The 22,380-nt window shown below is 40.6% G+C and overlaps 1 protein-coding gene across 1 annotated transcript; it reads right to left on the bottom strand.

Moving 5' to 3' along the window:
- Positions 1 to 513: 513 nt before the first annotated feature.
- On the bottom strand, positions 514 to 20,916 carry LOC110524221 (ran-binding protein 3). The gene is made up of 17 exons (XM_021603674.2): positions 20,813 to 20,916; positions 15,086 to 15,141; positions 14,892 to 14,928; positions 14,689 to 14,775; positions 14,523 to 14,597; positions 14,271 to 14,336; positions 13,980 to 14,075; positions 13,668 to 13,777; positions 13,367 to 13,468; positions 12,798 to 12,883; positions 12,595 to 12,670; positions 12,358 to 12,454; positions 12,070 to 12,194; positions 11,738 to 11,858; positions 11,467 to 11,609; positions 9,671 to 9,857; positions 514 to 2,231 (listed from the first exon to the last, which is right to left on the bottom strand). The coding sequence occupies exons 1-17, from the start codon at positions 20,832 to 20,834 to the stop codon at positions 2,191 to 2,193; spliced, it is 1,527 nt and encodes a 508-aa protein (XP_021459349.2). The 5' UTR covers positions 20,835 to 20,916; the 3' UTR covers positions 514 to 2,190.
- Between the last annotated feature and the right edge of the window lie 1,464 nt (positions 20,917 to 22,380).

Genomic DNA, 22,380 nt, shown 5'->3' with positions numbered 1-22,380 from the left:
TTGTATAGTGATAGGAACGGTAACAAAATAGAACCAGGTTATGGAACTACACCTAACTTAAAACAGAAAACAGGTAGACATTTTGAGGGACAATAGCAAACATGACAAACAATACAGCAACAAAAATAACATGAACAAAAGTGTTTCTGTCTTACAGTCGCTCCCCAGCAAATAACCATCAACCACCCCAATGTAAACAACATTCAACACTTCATCATTGACCACCTTTTGCCATTTTATTAATGGACAGTCCAAGTTAATTTGCATTTAAATTTAAAAATTCATATTGATGGGAGAAATATAACAGAGAAGGAAAAGTGCTGAAGAACGTCGGCCCCTGGCTCTTTATTCAGACCCAAGGTGCCATACATTCATGTCTGAGCCCCATGTCCGGAGGAATAGTCCTATGTTTGTTGCTACATAAGCAGAATGTGAAGAATGGAGAGAACACAAACATACAGAGCACACTACATGGTGAGGTTTCTACAGACAACGGTGAAGAAGAGTGCAAAATAAGGAGGGGCATCCTTTTTTATTTTTTTTTACACTTAAAGGCTGCTCAATAATATACATTACGGGATATATACATTTTAACCACAAACATTTCTACTTGCCTGTTTTTTTTTTGTTTTTTTTTTCAGTTTTCAAAGTGTGCTTTTTTTGTGTTAAAAATACATATTTTCACATGAAAGGCTTGTAGTACATGAAAAAGGATGACACTATAATACAACAGTTTAGAGATATGACTAATTCCACTGATATGAAGAAAGGCTTAAAACAAGAGGAGCCACACTTCACTGAAGGAAATATAACTGCAGTCATCTATTCTCATAGGGGATCCGTTTTAAATACACCAAACCAAAGCCACCGATTAACAGTGGAATAAAGAGGGCTCAGCACCCAGACGATTGGTGAGAAACAATGTACTTGTAGTCTTCCAATCATGTGCGTGTAGAACCACCTGTTCCAATGCCTATAGCTCTTTGAATTAAAATGGCAGCATTAGTTGTTCTGAGAGTATATGTGCATTTTGTAGGGTTTTGAGGTCAAACCCATTTAGGATAGATGCAAATAACGACATGTTCGGAGAATCCAACTGCCAACACCCAAACCTAGAAGTTATTATATTGACCTTTCTCATGGTGTGAAAAAACATAGGAAAAATATGTTCACAATGATCGAGGTTGTTATAAACAATGTCTGTGTAACTTATTTAAAGCAAACTAAATAAACAATTGTAAACAACTAATAAAATTGGTTTATTCAATATATATTTGGGAAGATGATATCTTTTCAGATCCATCTAAAAATGCTTTATCTTTTTGAAACAAACACATCTACCATCTATATTTAGGGACAATTTTGGGGTCATGGGAAAAAAACCTGCTGTAAAACTATCAAATCCAGCTAGCTTATTTGCAAAATGGGTTCATTTTCAAATGAACTTCAAAATCAAAGTCGATATATCAACTATCAATAATAATAATCATCATAATAATGAACACAGGTCAACTCCATTATTAAATGGAATTCTTTATTAAATAATTTACGTCAAAGCAGGTGTTTGCACAAGGGCTTCGATTTCAAATGATTTGTGGTCAAAAATAATTTATAATGTTGACTACAGACTAAAAAACTAAGTGGCCAAAGGCGGTATCGACGGACTTAAAATACAAAATAAAACTTGGAGAGTTCAGACACAACTCTGAAAGAAGACTTTATAAACTATTATTTGCTAGGCAACTAGATCTTTACCTCTCTGAACAAAATACAAGCCCCACTGGATTTGAAGTGCCTGAGGTCTGTTTTCTTGCAAGGTGGATAAAGAGGTCCCACTTTTAACGGCAAGCTCTTTAGAATGTACTTACATCGGCGAGAGAAGAAAACCGCTTTCTCATTCCGTCTTGCAACGTCTCACTCATCAATATGATGAGCGACAATTCACAAACTCCAAAAAATATATATTTTTCAGTTCTATAGGTTAAAAAAACGAAAATAAAAAAACAAACAAAAAGACCATCCATCCCGGATATACTGCAAATGCAGAGAGACTGAACTGCACAGAGTTAAGTTAGTAGCACCTGCATAGGATCCTTCCTGGTACTCCACTGTGACCTCTGACCATTGGGGAAATGCTGGACTGAGGTGCCTGTAGGGGTCCTGACTGCAGCGTGTGGAGGGGGGCAGGCGCTATGAGGACCCACTCCCGCTGGCCTGGACCTCTGGACCCTCTGGGGAGAGGAGAGACAGGCCTGGTGAGTGATTGCCATTGGACTGTTGTTTTAAATTACATTCTTGGACTTTTTGAATGGGCCAGATGTAGCTTGAATAAAATAAGACAAAATACAAGACAATTGACAACATCCAATGAAAAAGTACAAAAGTAAAAAGTCCCATTCAAAGATGCCCAGATAACTTCCTTGGACCCCCAGAGAACTATGTCAAAGCAACAAGTCAAAATGGCTGATTACAAGAGAGGGGCTTTGGGATTGTTTACTTTAGAAAGTGCCAATTCGATGTGTCTGAAGTAAAATTCTGTATACAACTGATGGAACTTCCGGTACCAAGTTTAAAAAAAAATGTTTATCAATGATTCTGTATCTCTCCCTTTGAAAGGCTTGCTAAGGCAAGTGCCTTAGGAGAGCAGTTAAAGATTCCCGGATCCAGCTGTTAACCTCTCTGCGCACCGAACCCGGTAGCAGGATGAAATTCGACAATATACGGTGATCGCTACATAAAGTCATATTAAACATTCATGAAAATATAAGTGTCTCACATGTTTCGAAAGCCTAGAATCTTGCTAATCCAACTGCGTTGTCAGATTTAAAAAATTATTTATAAAAAACAACCATTTCAACCAGCACAGGCGTAACAAAATCACAAACTGCAATAAAAGAAATTGTTTACCTAGGGCGATCTTCCTCTGTTTGTAATCCCAATGCTCATTGTTACACAATGAATGTTTTTTTGTTTGATAAAATCCATTTTTATAGCCTAACACGAAACATTTTGTAAACCGCTTGTGTCATGAATTCCATCTCATTCCATTTGACGTCATATTTGAGGTAAATACACACACAAAACGTGACTTTTCCAGTCATGTTTGGTTTCATTGCAATCAACTGGTTTGTTTGTAACACAACCATACCTGATGGGTCATTTCGCGGGACGTATTGACTGAAAGAAACCGATTTGAAGACAACAAGTCATGGTGCACCAATGATCATGGTGCACCAATGATTTGCCCGCTGTTTCGTTGATTGACTGTATTTTAACCCAATGACCACTTATCGCCTTGAAGTCTAGCTGGGTAGATAGCCAATGAGCTGAGGTAAATGGCAATATGTAATGTTTATGTGTTGGAAGACCAACCCATGTAGTAAACTCCGGCGTAAAGAGGTTAATTCGCTATTGGCGATTCATACCGGAAGGAGCAACGCATGTTACGCACAGCATTGTTTTGGTAAAGCGCATATTCAGTTGTTTATATATCAATCAGTATGCCGACTAAGTCAGGGAAAGTTAAATCTAAGTCTAGATATACAGATGTACACACAATTTTAGAAGAAATTGATCGAGGACGATTCATGTAGCGATTCCCAAATGGAGGAATATTTTTTGAACGAAGAGGACATCGTTTTGGACTGGTAAGTTCTTCTCATGTTAATGCCGTTGTTTGAAATTAATAACATAAAATATTATTTGTGAAATGAAATAGCCTATTTGAGGCTGTTGAGGGGAGGGCAGGCCCACAACAATGGCCAAAGTGAAATGGAGACAGTAGATAAAGCTGGTCTGTCATAATATAAATGAGACCGTAGATCTAGCTGAAATGTCATAATATAAATGAGACAGTAGATCTAGCAGGTCTATAATAATATATTCAACCTTATGTTCCCTGTACTCATATATATATATATATATATATATATATATATATATATATATATATCCATTTGGATATATATATATATCCATTTGGATATATATATATATCCATTTATTATACCTGTTGATACAGGGCTCATGTGTGAAACTATTCTAACTGAACATTTTCTTTCACAGTGACACTGACTCCGAATGGGAGCCCCCAGTGCCAAGGTGTCCATCCCCCACTGAAGCTGGTTCATCCAGCTCCTGCCACAAGTGGTGTTCATCTGCCCAAATGTATTTCTGCAGGCATGGATGTGATATGGCACCTGGCACCAGCAGCACCATATTGTGTAGAGGACTGAGGGTCTTCCAAATATTGAAAGTGTTATTTTGTAAATGTGTATATATATTTTTTTTTCAGGTTTTTTCTCCATTTTTTGGGGGTGTGTGTTAGAATACCATTTTGGTATTTTGTATATAGTTATTCCATTCAAAATGTATAACTTCACCAATTTGGCCACTTGGGTACATTTGGGCTACTTGTGTGGGACACATATGTTTTTTCATTGTATTATCTAAACGTGATCTAGTGTTTAATATTCTCCTACATTCAATTAACATTTACACAAACTTCAGAGTGTTTTCTTTCAAATGGTACCAAGAATATGCATATCCTTGGTTCTGTGTTAGATTTGGGTATGTCTTCAGGCGGAAATTGAAAAAAGTAGGGGGGTAGCTCTGAGAGGTTACTAAGAGAGCTCCCAAATTAAGTAAGGCCTGGCCATTTTGTTTTTAACCTACGATTTTACCACACACACCTGTTAATGAACATTTGTTAGTAGTTAATAATCTGTTTGATTTATTGTATGGGGTATTTTGGTTTGATTTTAGGATGCTGTACACAAAAGTTTATATTGTCAGAGTTTGGGTACACACGTAAATTCTCTTGATTAGAAGAAATGTAAATCTGATACACAAAATGTTTGAAATATTGGAAACATCTTTAAATAATGTCTGAGGTACAGGAAAACAAACACTCACTTAATGGGGTGGAATGACCTCTGTTCTGACTTCCTGGTGAGGCCTGATCACCCTCACTAGAAAGACTGGAGACATTGGTTGAGATTTAAATGGGCTATGTAAACACTAATAATTAGAAGAAGTTTATAATTTATCAATAGTCTCATGTGTGATTCAGACCATGAGAAGGACAGAGAGATAGCGCTGCCCCTGAATGAGGGACACCTGTCTCTAATCTATTTTTCCATTACCTTATGGGATACAATTATTTCCTTATGGAGTTATCAAGAGTTTCAATTCTAATAGGATTTGTTATTCTAATTTGTTTATTTTTGATTTAACAGGCAGTGTTGTTTTTTTGGACGCATGAATCACGATGTGACTCATGTATCCAAAAGAGGGAATTACCAGTCCCCTAGGGCCCTTAAGTAAATATAGAAATTGATGTATTGATGCCTTCACATTCGTGACTGTAATATGAAAAAAAAGAGATTTTGGTAATGGTTGACAGTTACTCCAAATTGATAAATTTTCCCCCAAATCAAGTGATGTGTATTGCTGTTGTTTTATTTTCTTTCTTTTTTTTGTCTTGCTTCAATAAAAAAATCTCTCCAGATTGGGTCTGCTGGATGGTCGGGATTTCTCCCTAGGGATTAGCCCTCAACCCCCTGACCTGTAACTCTGCATTGAGATTGCCAAGATGATATGGGTGAATAAACCAATTTGGATTTTTTTAAAAATGGTTTCAGCTGTGCGTTGTTATTCTCTGACATTTGTTTTAGAAATCTGTATTAAGAATCAAGTAGTAGTAATAATTTGTCATACAGTTAATAATTTGTCTGGATTTCCTGAATCAGAAATGCCCTAAACTAAACTGTTGTTCTGGTCTGTCCTCTCGGGGTTATGGCGAAGGTGACCACAGATGGTGTCTAGATACATGGAAGGGATAATTTGACCAAGAACAGAGTGAACCTTGATTTGGAAACCCAGAGTGAACCTTGATTTGGAAAGGCTTCTAGAGACAGAGCTATGCCCCTAAATTGTGAGGGGAACCACTAGATTGTAGCTTGTGCTAACTTTTCCCCAATCTCATTCTTATCAAGGTTGATGTGACACTATTATAACATGTGTTCTCTCGCTTCCCTGTGAAAGTCAATTTGCATGTGCCCTAGATTTGGGAGATATCTAAGAGACATAGAGATTGGCATTGCTAAAATAATTGTGTAATTGGGCTCTGCAAAAAAAGAGGCTATTGACTATCTTTTGTTTTGTTAACATGCTGTAAGGCGATCTGTGCCTCTCTGCCTGGTAAGATTTCAGCAGCTATCATGTTTTATGCTCCTCCAGAGGATGGTGAAACTAATGAACTGACAACTCTGGAAGAGCTCCCATTCCCCCTGTAGATGAGTAATGTTTGAAGGTTGATTTCGTTTAAGTTGAGGGTAAGGTCATCTAAATCCTTAACCTGTTTCCATTATGTAAACACTGAGCTGATGAGCCAGGACCAACCTCTGAAGGGTTTAGCAGATTGGTTAAACAGGGTTTTATATTTTGATTAAGTTGATGTCCCAGGGACAGTTTGAAAAACATGGGTCAATCCAACCCAATTTTGGTAAGAGATATGGAAATAATGATTAACATTGAAAGATTTATTCACCTCTGAATCTACAGATCCCTTGTGTATGTGTGTGTATTTTTGATACTCACTTCAGTTGATTATAACCTTTTGATAGTAGATTTGAGCTTGATGAATTCTGTCAAAATGTAACATGTTTCATGTTAAACTGTAGTTAGTTTGTATCCTGTTTAGTGAATGATTACTGTGAGTATTAATGGAGTTTAGGCCATGAAACTGTGTGTATGCTAATTTAGAAACGTTGACCTAATCAGACAAGAGGAAATTGCCGAGGATCAGGCCCAGAACAGAAGATGGACGGGGTGTGATTCTGACATTAGCTAAACAGAGAGAGGACCATGGACATTCCACAGGGGAGCCAGAGGTAAACTCATTGAGGTCATAAAATGTATTGCTGGGGAGGTGACACCTACAAGAAGGGGGAAAGAGTATAAAATGTGTTGTGAACTTTCTAAATGCATGCACTCAGCTGACTGCATCTTTGGTATTAAACACTTGAAACTTCTCGAGCTTTGTCTCAATTCCTTATTGCAAAGAAGTTGCAATAGCATTTTTCTTTTTAACAAGCTTTATTAGGATTTATTATAATTATGTATTTAATAGATGATGATAATGATAATAATGATTTATTATGATGTAATTTCATAGAACCCCCTTTTGATAGAAGCTTAAATCTAATGCTTATTATCACACAAGTGATAAGAGGATGGAAAGTGTATGTTTGTGCTTTTCTATTTATCAATTTCTAAATTCCGCTATACCCTGTGACGAACCATCAAACAGGAAAAGCGTCAATACAGGACTAAGATTGAATCCTACTACCCCGGCTCCGACGCTCGCCGGATGTAGCAGGGTTTGAAAACTATTACAGACGACAAAATGAAGCACAGCTGCGAGCTGTCCAGTGACACGAGCCTACCAGACGAGCTCAATTACTTCTATGCGCGCTTCAAGGCAAGCAACACTGAAGCATGCGTGAGAGCACCAGCTGTTCCGGATTACTGCGTGATAATGCTCTCCATAGCCGATGTGAGTAAGACCTTTAAACAGGTCACCATTCACAACGCTACAGCGCCAGACGGATTACCAGGACATGCACTCCGAGCATGCGTTGACCAACTGGCAAGTGTCTTCACTGACATCTTCAACCTGTCCCTGTCCGAGTCTGTAATAACAACATGTTTCAAGCAGATCACCATAGACCCTGTGACAAAGAACACTAAGGTAATCTGCCTAAATGGCTACCAACCCGTAGCACTCACGTCTGTAGCCATGAAGTGCTTTGAAAGGCTGGTCATGGGTCACATCAACACCATTATCCCAGAAACCATAGACCCACTTCAATTTGCATACCGCCTCAAGAGATCCACAGATGATGCAATCTCTATTGCACTCCACGCTGCCCTTTCCCACCTGGACAAAAGGCACTCACTCCTATGTGAGAATGCTAGTTATTGACTACAGCTCAACTTTCAACACCATAGTACCCTCAAAGCTCATCACTAAGCTAAGGACCCTGGGACTAAATATCTCCCTCTGCAACTCGATCCTGGACTTCCTGACGGGCCGCCGCCAGCTGGTAAGGGTAGGTAACAACATCTGCCAAGCTGATCCTCAATACAGGAGCCCCTCAGGGGTGGGTGCTCAGTCCCCTCCTATACTCCCTGCTCACCCATGACTGCAAAGCCAAGCAAGACTCCAACACCATCATTAAGTTTGCCGACGACACAGCAGTGGTAGGCCTGATCGCCGACAATGATGACAGCCTATAGGGAGGTCAGAAACGTGGTAGTGTGATGCAAGGATAACAACCTCTCCCACAACGTGATCAAGACAAAGGAGATGATTGTGGATTCCAGGAAAAGGAGGACTGAGCACTCCCCCATTCTCATTGATAGGGCTGTAGTGGAGCAGGTTGAGAACTTCAAGTTCCTTAGTGTCCACGTCACCAACAAACTATCATGGTCCAAACACACCAAGACAGCCATGAAGAGGGCACGACAACGTCTATTCCCCCTCAGGAGACTGAAAAGATTTGGCATGGGTCCTCAGATCCTCAAAAAGTTCAACAACTACACCATCCTGACTGGATGCATCACCACCTGGTATGACAACTGCTCGGTCTCCGACAGAAAGGCACTACAGAGGGTAGTGTGTGTGGCCCAGTACATCACTGGGGCCAAGCATCCTGCCATCGAGGACCTCTGTACCAGGTGGTATCAGAAAAGGGCCCTAAAATTGTCAAAGACTCCATCCACCCTAGTTATAGACTGCTCTCTGTGCTACCGCACGGCAAGTGGTACCGGAGCGCCAAGTCTTGGTCCAAAGGGGTTCTTAACAGCTTCTACCCCGAAGCCATAAGACTCCTGAACAGCTAATCAAAATGGTTACCCAGACTATTTGCATTGACCTCCCCCCTCACCCCCCATTTTCCACTGCTGCTATGCTGTGTTTATTATCTATGCATAGTCACTTTACCTACATGTTACCTCAATTAACTCGGCTAACCTGTGCCCCCGCACATAGACTCTGTCCCAGTAGCCCCTGTACATGCCTCGTTACAGTTATTTTATTGTTGCTCTTTAATCATTTGTTATTTTTCTATTTTCTTGTCTTTTTTTTTACTTCAGTTTATTTTAATAAATACTTAACTTATTTTTCTTAAAACTGCACTGTTGGTTAAGGGCTTGTAAATAAGCATTTCACTGTAAGGTCTGTTGTATTTGGCGCATGTGACAAATAACATTTGATTTGATTTTGAACATTGTTTAGAGAAAGGGATATCTCAGTTTCAAGGTCTCAGCTTAGAGGGAAGAAGCCTCGTGAGGTATTGGACTGTCAAATGCATGACCCAGTACTGGTCATCACATGACTTAAGCAAACATTAATTATGAATGATGAATAAGCTAAATCATGCAAATATAAGTTTGTAAGGGAACTAACAGGACTTCCCCGTTAGAGCTCCTGACAGGCGTTCAAGTTTGTTGGAACCTCTCCAGCGCGGTGACAAACAATGATTAATTTAAGATTGAATTTGAGTGTCCCTGTGTAAGAATTCTCACGACAGAGGTCTTCAGATCTGTTTGGGGGTGATTAGATCAGTTAGGGTAACAGTTAGAACCCTTTTAGTCTATGGTTTACCTGCGATGTTGGCAGTGGGTGTGAGCGATTCGTCCTCATCACTATCCTCCTCGTTAGACTGGGGGTGAGGGATGTGGCCGTCTGGAATGGGGACCCGGGGCTCTGGCTCCTGGTCTGAGCGGCTCCGCAGTGCCAGGATACGGTGATGCAGCGCTGCGTACAGCTGACCCGTGTCCTTAGAGCTCGCCTGGAACAGACACATAACTAACACATCAGTACTATACAGAATGTCCTGGCAGTGTTAGATATACTCAACTCATCTATTACCATGTAATTATAGTGTAATTACTAGGGATGGACAAAAGATTTTACTATTCAAATAATATGACATTTTGTTCGATATCCGGGAATTCAGAAATTAAAAGAAAAATATTTTTCAATATCTTGGACCTTTCTGAATGACGCAAATGCACATGGCAGAAGTAAACAGCGGATATATGCTTTTACTCCAAAAGTTTGGCTTGCAGCAACAGAGATTAGAAGTCTGATTTTCACCATGATAGAAATGATTCTGTTACAAAAAAGTTCTGGTTAGTGTTTTGCATTGATCTATGTCAGATATTGTGGAAACTCTATTAGGCAAGCGCCTGTAATAGCTATTTGAAGTGAGGAAAATAGCATACCTATGTCAGGGCAGCCTGGAGGAATAAATGCGCAGCAGTAGCTCAAAGTACCGTTCAAAAAACAACATTCAAAGGAATTTCAAATGTCATGGTCTATTGTTGTAGATAAAAATGTCAAATGGATGGGGTTATATCCTTCCTGTTTGGCCCTGTCCGGGGGTGTCCTCGGAGTGGGCCACAGTGTCTCCTGACCCCTCCTGTCTCAGCCTCCAGTATTTATGCTGCAGTAGTTTATGTGTCGGGGGGCTAGGGTCAGTTTGTTATATCTGGAGTACTTCTCCTGTCCTATTCGGTGTCCTGTGTGAATCTAAGTGTGCGTTCTCTAATTCTCTCCTTCTCTCTTTCTCTCTCTCGGAAGACCTGAGCCCTAGGACCATGCCCCAGGACTACCTGACATGATGACTCCTTGCTGTCCCCAGTCCACCTGGCTGTGCTGCTGCTCCAGTTTCAACTGTTCTGCCTTATTATTATTTGACCATGCTGATCATTTATGAACATTTGAACATCTTGGCCATGTTCTGTTATAATCTCCACCCGGCACAGCCAGAAGAGGACTGGCCATCCCACATATGCTCTCTCTAATTCTCTCTTTCTTTCTCTCTCTCGGAGGACCTGAGCCCTAGGACCATGCCCCAGGAATACCTGACATGATGACTCCTTGCTGTCCCCAGTCCACCTGACTGTGCTGCTGCTCCAGTTTCAACTATTCTGCCTTATTATTATTGGACCATGCTGGTCATTTATGAACATTTGAACATCTTGGCCATGTTCTGTTATAATCTCCACCCGGCACAGCCAGAAGAGGACTGGCCACCCCACATAGCCTGGTTCCTCTCTAGGTTTCTTCCTAGGTTTTGGCCTTTCTAGGGAGTTTTTCCTAGCCACCGTGCTTCTACACCTGCATTGCTTGCTGTTTGGGGTTTTAGGCTGGGTTTCTGTACAGCACTTTGAGATATCAGCTGATGTACGAAGGGCTATATAAATAAATTTGATTTGATACATTTATTTAGACAAAAGCCTTTTCATTGTTAAAATAGGTCTAGAATTTTTTTCTCCTAAGAGGAACACTCAAGTAAATCGCACACTAACGTCCGTTCGCATATTGGGATATTCCAATAACCGTGCGCATCCTTAGTAATTACAATGTAATAAGTAATGTCATCTTACTCGTACCGATATGAGGAAGACCTTGACCCCCTGGTCCTCAGTGTCCATGGCTGTGATGCGGACGCTCTTCTCGCTGGCTTTGTCTGTCTGCATTTGGGGCCACAGCTTGGTGTTGAGGATCAGACGCAAACTGCCCTGGGTCCTCATCACTACAGGGCCAGAACAGCACAAACTCAGGTCATACACAATGCATATAATAACCAATGTAATACATTCAAACGGGAGTTGCGTTTGGACATGATTTGATTCAAGTGTTATGCCACTGCAATGACTGTACCTAGCCTGGACTGTAATGATCCCTCCTCTGTGGAGGCCATATCATTAAGCCTTAGTAGTCCTCTGCCTCTCTCCACCCAAGACTGGGAAGCTTTGTCAAACACAAACAACTTGCATTGGACCTGAGAAAAAAGAAAAAAAAACATTCCATTGTCAGATGAGTGATCATGGACGATTTCAGCCTATTTCCAACCCTGTCTAAGGTGACATGTAAACACAAAACTACTGTGGGTAACCTTAGATCAACAATTGCTAAATGTCCTGGTGAAGTAAATTGAATGTTACTATAAATACACTAACATTGAACAACAAACAACTGGAGCTTGTGCATACCTGTAGTACATTACTCTCCGACTCCTCTCCAGTTCTGACCTCTACCTTCTCTAACAAGCACTTCTTGGCTGTGGCTTTGGTGTAGGCCGCTGCCGACTCCTCCAAAGACTCTGTCACATTGGTATCTGCAAAGAGAACAACAAACCCATTTGAAAATGAACAGCAAAACGAGGACACTTTGGACACCTGAAAATAAGCCTCTCTTTTCTTGGATTGCCATTATTATATGGGCTTAGTAACATGAATTACAGATGTTTTAATATGCAGTATGTTTTTTTCTCTGCCCACCTTTGTCGGGGCTGCTGACCAGTGAGGGTGGCTCACATGGCGGGGTGGCAGGGGGATCTCTGCTGCTCTCTGCTGCCTGCTCACATTTCAGCGGACTCTGCAAAACAAGAATGTAATACAACATGCTTTAACACAAATTTGTGGATCCTGTCTTTAGTTGTCAGGGGAACAAATGATAGAAAAACAACAAGAGATAACAGATGAGTAGATAAGCCTCACAAAAAAAACACATCTCACCAGGACACGATCCGACATGTTCTGTCCAAACACAAACTTAGCCCCGTCGTCAGTGTTGTTCTCAGCCTTCTGTAAGCTGGGTGGAAAACATACAGCGGATAGGATGTAATATTAATAAGATTACAACATTGTGATAAAGTATTAACCTAATAAAAGTGATAACTGATCATATCCATTGGAGCCAGAATCCATGAGAGACTAACCCAGGAGTGCTTCTGTACTGTAGGAAATAATTGGTTTCCCCTGATTCTGCTGACAGAGAGACTTTCTTTTCACTGCTTCCCTCAACCTAGACGAATGGGGGGGGGAAAAAAAGGTAAAGATCAGACAAATAATAACAAAAAGAACATAAAACTCACGTAATAAAGCATGCAAGGCCACAAGAGACTGCTATATTTAAGCAATAAGGCCAGAGGAAGTGTGGTTTACGACCAATATACCACGGCTAAGGGCTGTTCTTATGTGCGACGCAACGTGGAGTGCCTGAATACAGCCCTTATATTGACCATATGCCACAAACCCCCAAGGTGCCTTATTGCTATTATAAACTGTTTACCAACGTAATTAGAGCAGTATACATGTTTTGTCATACCCATGGTATAAGGTCTGATATACCACGGCTGTCAGCAAAATCAGCATTCAGGGCCAGAACTACTCAGTTTATAATTTGATTTACCCACACCTCAAAGGGGTGTTATGTATGAGGCAAAGCCCAGAGCATCTTTCAAATGTATTCCATATGACATGCACTTTGGTTAACTATTCAAGTCACCTTGGCTCTGTCTCTGACATTCTGACCAAATACAAATGTGGATTCCACAGGAGGATCTGTTCTCTCTATATTCCTGCTCTCACCGCTCTCGCTTTTCTTCTCCTTGAAAGATGAGAGCAGCGAGACACATTCATGGAAATTCCATGCTGAATGTCCAAGAATAAAACCTTCCTTGTGTCCTGTTGTGTTCTTTGTTGTTGTTAGAAGCTTGATAACTATATAGGTTATTATAGGCCACTGTGGAGCCCTTCCAATCAGGAAACATGTAGCTAGCGTGGCACCCTTTGACCTCTCCGCTTACCTGTGACTTGGCCATATTGTCTGTGGAGCCATCACAGTTCTCTGTGTTGTTCTGGGTGACTGGCAGACCCTCGGACAATCTGTTCACTCCATTCGTACCACTGTTCAAACCTATGAGGACCACAAGAGGAGAGTCGGGGAAATTCCAGAAATGGCTAGATTTCTCTCCCCTTCAACAGATGTTTTGTCCAAGCACATTGAGATGAAAGAAAGCTGGAGGAGAATGGCCATCGCAGAACAGAACGAAGTAGCAGAGCTGTTTGTCTGAGAGTATCTGAAGACTTTGAGGTTAAGCTTTCCTCAGTGTACTTACCGGTCAGGGTTAGTGATTTGCTAGGCGGAGGGGCCTGCAGTACTGCGGGTCGTAGTACGCTGCGCTGCTGCTCCTTGGGCTTCTGGCTCGGGACACCTGCAACACATTATACTTGGCCTAAATATAAGGCTCTGGACAGACCAGTGCCAGACGAACAAGGGCCATCTTCCAACTTATTGTGATGTTTTGTACATTGCTTTTGTGACTGAGCCTGTGTGCTGAAACCCCCGAAACACATTTCACTCAATGGACAATAAAGCCTCTCTGAAATTGACAGGAGAGAACAGCCACCTGTACGAGGAGCCTGTCCATGGATCAGGGTGGGAGGCTTCAAGCGAAACCCAACAGTCTTCTCCTCTGTTGACACCAGAGAAAGACAGAGAAAGAGAGGGAATATGAGATGTAAGTTAGGCCAGAACATTGATTAAGGAGAAAAAGAAAACCATTCTTGTCATGATTCTTCAGCGGTCGTTCTCCTTATATCATGCAAATAGCAAGTTAATTGAAAAGGAGATCTTAAGACAGAACTATTCATGAACTCACCAGGTTCTGAATCTGAATTATTTCCTGACGGGGACTGACAGAAACTGGATGGCATGAACACATTGTTCTTAGAAACTGCAAGAGACAATGAGAAATAACATGAGTACAGACCCTTTCTCGACACACTAACAAAATACTATTTTAATTCAACAAAACGTACAATTACCTGAATGTGCGGGTGGGAACTGTGTTAGTGATGATGTTCTTTCTCTCTTGGCCGGGGGACAGTAACTACTCTCATCTTTATCAGAGTCTGGAGGAGATAGAATCAGCAAAGATTAGCAAAGTAACTACAATACAGTAATATAAGACAGACGTGTCAATTTTCCAAAGAACCATAACCTGCTAGATTATCTTCCTCATCCTTACCTTCTCCATCCTCAGCACTGGACCCTTCTGCTGATCTCTGTTATGGGTATGACAGAAATAGAGAGAGGGGAGGAAGAAACAGTCAGACACAGGAAACGGAGTGAATTATCCAGCCAATGTGAAGTCAAGTCTGACACACAGTGTGCAGTCACACTGTTTCCATTTTCAGCAGAGGTGTGACAAGAGTGTCTCACCTTCTGTGCTTTATCTTCCTGGAACACAAACACAGGTGGGGCTATGGCAGGCTTCTCTGTAAGAGAAATCAGATGTCACTGTTGAAGATATAATTTCACACATCTTTGGGCAAAAGCTTAAAGGGAAAATCCACTCAAAATCTAGTCGAAGGAAAAAAATGAAAGGAAGTATACAGTACTAGTCAAAAGTTTGGACATACCTACTCATTCAAGGGTTTGTTATTTTTTTAAACTATTTTCTACATTGTAGAATAGTGAAGACATAAAACAATGAAATAACACATGGAATCATGTAGTAACCAAAAGTGTTAAACAAATCTAAATATATTTTATATTTGAGATTCTTCAAAGTAGCCACCCTTTGCCTTGATAAAAGCTTTGCACACGCTTGGCATTCTCTCAACCAGCTTCACCTGGAATGCTTTTCCAACCGTCTTGAAGGAGTTCCCACATATGCTGAGCACTTGTTGGCTTCTTTTCCTTCACGCTGCGGTCCAACTCATACCAAACCATCTCAATTGGGTTGAGGTCGGGTGATTGTGGAGGCCAGGTAATCTGATGCAGCACTCCATCACTCTCCTTCTTGGTAAAATAGCCCTTACACAGCCTGGAGGTGTGGTTGGTCCTTCTGTTGAAAAACAAATGAGAGTCCCACTAAGCACAAACCAGACGAGATGGCGTATCGTTGCAGAATGCTGTGGTAGCCATGCTGGTCACCTACTCTGTGTCTCACAAAGACATGGCAGTTGGAACCAAGAATCTCAAATTTGGACAGATTTCCACCGGTCTAATGTCCATTGCTCGTATTTCTTGGCACAAGCAGGTTTCTTCTTCTTATTGGCATCCTTTAGTAGTGGTTTCTTTGTAGCAATTCAACCGTGAAGGCCTGATTCATGCAGTATCGTCTAAACAGTTGATGTTGAGTTGTGTCTGTTACTTGCTCTCTGTGAATTATTTATTTGGGCTGCAATCTGAGGCTGGTAACTCTAATGAACTTATCCTCTGCAGCAGAGGTAACTCTGTCTTCCATTCCTGTTGCGGTCCTCATGAGAGCCAGTTTCATCATAACACTTGATGGTTTTTGACATTTTCCGGATTGACTGACCTTCATGTCTTAAAGTAAGGGACTGTTGTTTCTCTTCACTTATTTGAGCTGTTCTTGCCATAATATGGACTTGGTCTTTTACCAAATAGGGCTATACTCTGTATACCACCCTACCTTGTCACAATACAACTGGATTGGCTCAAACGCATTAAGGAAAGACATTCCACAAATTAACTTTTAACAAGGCACAACTGTTAATTGAAATTCATTCCAGGTGACTACCTCATGAAGCTGGTTAAGAGAAGGCCAAGAGTGTGCAAAGCTGTCATCAAGGCAAAGTTCAGCTACTTTTTAGAATCTTAAATATATTTAGATTTGTTTAACACTTTTTTGGTTACTACATGATTCCATATGTGTTATTTCATAGTAAAAATAAAGAAAAACCCTTGCATGAGTAGGTGTCCAAACTTTTGACTGGTATTGTATATGGAGACTGTTTAGTGCCAAAAATACATAAAAAAATATATATAATCATCTCTCGCAAACATCTGTTCCATTTAGTGAATCTGTTATTCAATGTTTTTGTATGGGCTAACAGCAGTAACACCAAATAACTTTTTTCATCAAATATTTTATTTTGATACTTCAAGAGGTCTTAAAATTCTAAATCAAATAGCTAAATGATCCTTGGTATGACCTTCTTAAAAAACAATTCCATATATCTTAGTAGAACCCCTACCCCAGGCATAAACTGTAACGGATTAACCTTTATGATGACGTCTCTTGACATTGTCCATAAAACCCCTAATTCTATTCATGAGCCTTCTCGGTACTCCTAATTACAAATATTACCAATTAGGCTTGGTCGGTATACCGTATACCGGGGTATTTAGAAAAAGACGCAGAATGGTTTTTCAATACCGTCAAAATGATTTCCTTGGAGGATTTTTTAATCCATTTGAATATTTGTAGCTACTTTTTAAAATACTTCACAGTCAATGTTTGTAATACATTAGGAGATAAACATTACGTTCTTTATTTCAGTCCCCAGTCATGTGGTGTTTGTTTACAAGCACACAATGACGAAAGACCGGAGCCTTGTAAGTCACTCACAGGTGATCTACAATATACATACACAAAAGGTATGTGGACAGTGGACACTCTTCAAATTAGTGGAGTTGGCAACACCCGTTGCTGACAGGTGTGTAAAAATCGAGTACATATCCATGCAATATCCATAAACAATCGCCTTAATGTAGAGCTCAGTGACTTTCAACATGGCACCATCACAGGATGCCAACCATTTATGCCCTGCTATAACTTCCCCAGTCAACTGTAAGTGCTGTTATCACGAAATGAAAACATCTAGGAGCAACAACAGCTCAGCCGCAAAGTGGTAGGCCACACAAGCTCACAGAACGTGACCACCGAGTGTTGAAGCGCATAGCATGTACAGATTGTCTGTCCTTAGTTGCAACTCTCCCTACTCAGTTCAAAACTGCCCCTGAAAGCAACATCAGCGCAAGAACTGTTTATCGGGAGCTTCGGGAAATGGGTTCCCATTGTCGAGCAGCCGCACACAAGCTTAAGATCACCTTGCGCAATGCCGAGCATTGGCTGGAGTGGTGTAAAGCTTGTCGCCATTGGACTCTGGAGCAGTGGAAACATGTTCTCTGGAGTGATGAATCACGCTGACAAAGACCCGCAGGTTAGGCTAAGGCGAAAAAGTAACAGTTTTTGTTGAAATGTGCACTTGCTTCACCTCCCCCAGAACACCACTAACCTCAGGGCTCAGGCATCCCAGTCAGTGTAAATAGAGTCCCCTGTCACTGTCAGTACCCACTCAGCTTTGATAGTACCCCAGCCAGGACCAAGTAAATCTTCTACCCAGGCTATAACTTGAACTCTCTAGTCATGAGACTTCCCTGAATAAGAGGCTCTAGCCACTAACCCCAGTCCAGCTGGAATAGCCTGCTACAGCTGAGGGAGACGTGCTAGTTGTGATAGGGAAGGATGAGTGGAGGACTGCCAGCCCCAGCAGATGGATTTGAAGGATGATATCAACCCTAGAATGACTCACTGCTGCTAAAATTTGCCCTTGACTATTTTTAGGGTAAGCCACGTGGATGGGATCTGATTGCGAGGATGTGTGTATGACTTTATATAATTTGACCGCCTACGGGTGCTTCGCATTTTTAGGGATCTGGGTCAACATGATGAAACTACACTGGGGTTGACCCAATAAATCAGGCAATAAATATATAGCAACAAAACTAAAAGAAGCTATGGTGAAGGTGATATGGCCATGAGAGGAGAAATTTTCAGAAAGAAAGGGCGGCAAAGACATGACCTGTTTTAGAAGGCTGGGCAGGCAAATGTGCTAGCTACTGACACTGAACACTAAAAGCAGATATAAAATATAGCTTTTCAATATATAGACCTAGTAGCTTGAAGGTTTATGTGGTCAGTCATCCCCAGCTGAGGCACAAGGCTTTGTGATGACTTAGCATTGCTCATGTGCCCTCGAGGTGTGAAAGACATGCATAAATGCCAGAGATGGTGGATTCACACTAAAAAGTATTTGACTTCTGCATAAAGTGTTTTACTGATGCCTCCAACCACACCACTGCTATTCTCTGTGATACAGCAATGAAACTTTCTCCCTTTTTATAAAAACCTAAAGGAAAATAAATGGATTTGCCTTGTCACAAAATAAGCTCTATGGCACTTAGACTATCAAATTAAGGAAGTGGATCAAAGACTGCACTTCCTTGATTTAATCTAAATTTGAAACAATGCCGAGTTACACTCGATATAGCCTACACAATAGTCTATACTTGTTTGAAATGCAGTCTATAGCCTTTCTGACTTGGCTAGTTCTTTCAGTCTCTTGATATTGACAGAGGAATGTCTGTTAAGGTAAAGTAAAGGCTACAATGCAACTCAATCTACTTCATGTAGCCTATAGCCTTAGTTCTTTATCATGAGAGAGTAGCTTGCTTATTACATCACCAGAACTCAGGTGGTGGACTAAATAAAAGTCCACAATTTTGCAACCAAGGATCCACCTCGTACCAAAACATTGTCTCATTAAAGGTAGATTGAGTGGTTGTTTCTGGGTCCCTTACCTTCTCAGCATAGATCCCCCTCACCCATCTCCCCTCACCTTTGTCCTCATCCATGCTGTCAATTCTGATCCCTACCTCTGGCTCTAACTATCACAAGCTGAACATCTAATATTATTCCTGCTAACAGAAGGAAAATCAGAAGTGTTTCAGTAATGTGGAACAAATTGTCAAGACCAAAACAACTGACTCCTCGTCATTCATTTGAAATTGGAAACTGGTGGAAATTAATGGTGTGTGATAGGCAGGCACGTCTCCTATGACCTCACGCATCGTAAGTAACAGCGGACGAAATGAGAAAGGAATCCAGGACACAGAAGAGAAGCTAGAGGGGTTTTTACATTGAAATTGAATTGGGGTTCTAGTGTCTTTCAATGGAGCAGCTGCCAAATATACTAACTCTAGACCCCTCTACAGTGACATTCTGGAAAAAAAATGAAAAAGTGTCTACAGGCATTAATCTCATTAGTCTTCTATTCACATAACGTCTAAGCCTCTTACTTTTGGGATAGCTGCACAACTTCAAATGTTCATTAAATCTCACAAATTTGAATGAATCAGCATACACTGAAGAAAAGATATCACAGCAATCCATTGTTATTTTTGGAGGTGAAATCAGAAAAAGAAGTCCAGAGTAAAGAGCCAGTTGAAGGCTTGAACTTTCGAGCAGCTGTGCCTTAGCTCTATGCACAGCTCAGTAGATGGCACATTTCCGTGATAGCTACTGTTCAGTATTCAATAAGATATCTTTCTGTATTGGCATCATTCTACGTATATAAAATTGGGTTGATTTGAAACTGTATAAAAGTAATTAATTCAAATGCATCTACTAGCTAAGTACTTTGCAAACCCTGTTAGGCTATCTAGGTTTCTGGTACAGTATAGCTATGCATTGAACTCGCAACATTCTAGGCTGTACCTCAATGGGATAGACACCTGTAACATGGAGCAATGACAAGAACCAGTTGTCTGAAAACAGCACGGCCATGCAAAAAAAGAAAGCTAGCCAAGCTGGGTGGGACATATTAACTGTCTTTTAACGATGACTACGTAATTTAGGCGTTGACCATAGACGGCGTACTGTAGATAGCTACATGGGGATAGTGGGAGGTTTAAAAAGGCTATTCGATAAGAGCAAAATTCCACCCGGTATATTTCCCATGTAACCCAGACAGAGCCCTACATGTCTATTGTTTGTGCTTCCATGTGCTTGATTTTTAAAATTGTTACACACATAGATTTACAAAAATGCAGTTCAATCGGAAGGTATAGTTCGCTCGCTACAGATGTGATATTTTCACGTATGACAACTGCCCCTCCCCCGGTTGTGCCACACCGTCGGCCAGCCGCCCCCACTCCTCCCCCACGTAAAATATAGCAAAGGCCGGGACTCTTAACGTATGCCGTTTAGTCAAACCGCTGCCACCACATCGAGTTGCTGGCAAAACGGAGCATTCCCTGCACATCTGCTGACAGTCCCGTCGCTGTCTGAACTACATGCACTCACTGTGGTGATTCATTAGATTTGTTTATCTTTCCCAACGAGCAGTTCCTTACCTTCGTTTGCCAGGTCCGCCATTTTACTTCCTCACTGACACCCACAATACTCCGCGGTAGACATGCGTGTATGGCTGGGCTAACAAAATGTTACCAACACTAGAGGGAGTCATGTTCACACAATGTAAGCATAATGAAACATCACATTTGAATTAAGTTGAAAATATTTTATTAATTTGACAATAAAGCATCATGTTTTCTGTCTATTTCAAAATAGCAATTATCTTTCAAATATAGATTATTTTTATTTTTTATTAAATAAAAATAAAAACAGTCGTATTGTATTACAAAAAGTGAGCCATTGCTTTGACATATTGACAAGTTCAAGGCCTATGCTAGTCAGTAAAACAAAAAAAAAAAAAAACAGTTCCTCCCTTAGTGGTATTAAACCATAATTTACTCACAATTTATGGAACACAATGAAATCCCTATTATCCTACAATCATTTGAAAGTTATGTTTAAGCAAAGGCATTGGCGAATTAAAATCGTTGATGTAGTTTCACGTGATCAAACGCCACACGTTAGTTGTTCCCATTACATAGCCTGACACAATTAAATTATTGTTTAAAAAGTTGAAGAGCCTTATGGACTTGTCAAATAGCTGTCATGTACCATCATTATTCGGTCCTGGTGGCACACACTGTCGACGATAAAATGACAGTGCTCATAAACCATGAGTTCAAGCCCACCTTGCATCATGCATTTTTGTTAAGAAAAACACTGTTAATTGCTGGTCCTCAATGCTAGACTCAAATAATGCATTTGTGACGAAGTGGATTATTATAATAATGCATATAAAACGTTGTGTGTAGCCTACACACATATTAGTGCTGAGGGATTAGTGTTTTTAGGTCGGTTCGGTTTCGGGTTTGATTCTGGAAAAATAATCACTTTTTCGACTTGCGTTTCCATATTGTTTTTGTATACATTAAATGCATTATGTGGGTTGAATTCTGTAACAGAATAAAACAATTAATATAAGTCCCATGGTGGTAGTGACTGCCCATCACTTAACATTACTTTAATCAAATGTGTTTTATTTGATAACTATTATTTAATTCAAAGTCACCTCATAGCTACTGCCTATGGTGTCTGACAAAATCACTATCTCAGTAGTTCTTCAAAGTAAATAAGGTGTAGTTCTTCAAAGTAAATAAGGTGTACTTTTATGACTGCTGAATACCAACTATAAATCACATTTCAGGCTGGCGAAGCAACTGCTTTCTATCCCTCTGGATTGCACGTTCTCACTTCTCTCCATGTATGTGTTCTTAAATTGCCTCCAGTGTCAGAGTGCGCTCTGGGTCGTTCGTAAATTCAGAGCGTTGTCAGGTTGTCTTTTATTATACAACGGGCAGGTCTAATCCTGAAGGCTGATTGGTTAAATCCGCATTCCAGTCGGTGTCTATTCCGCAAGTTGCCACCAGCGAAATATATGACATTAAAATGCCTATTTACCCTGTTCCATCTGGCTGCGCAATCCACTCTCATCAGCCCAGCCAGGCAATTTATAAACTTTATCTCCACTATAAAAATAATCTAGGCAATATCTCTTTTTTTTAGACTA

Source organism: Oncorhynchus mykiss, chromosome 5 (genome assembly GCF_013265735.2).
Source record: "Oncorhynchus mykiss isolate Arlee chromosome 5, USDA_OmykA_1.1, whole genome shotgun sequence".
Classification (NCBI taxonomy): domain Eukaryota; kingdom Metazoa; phylum Chordata; class Actinopteri; order Salmoniformes; family Salmonidae; genus Oncorhynchus; species Oncorhynchus mykiss.
This window is presented reverse-complemented; position numbering and strand designations above follow the sequence as displayed.

Excerpts from the sequence above, each read along its gene's own strand:
- LOC110524221 (XM_021603674.2), bottom strand. The coding sequence starts at position 20,834 with ATGGCGGACCTGGCAAACGAAG. Across the intron at positions 12,884-13,366 it reads ATGTCAGAGACAGAGCCAAG|GTTGAGGGAAGCAGTGAAAA; the intron begins GTGACTTGAATA and ends CCATTCGTCTAG. Across the intron at positions 2,232-9,670 it reads ACCCACTGCCAACATCGCAG|AGGGTCCAGAGGTCCAGGCC; the intron begins GTAAACCATAGA and ends TCCTCTCCCCAG.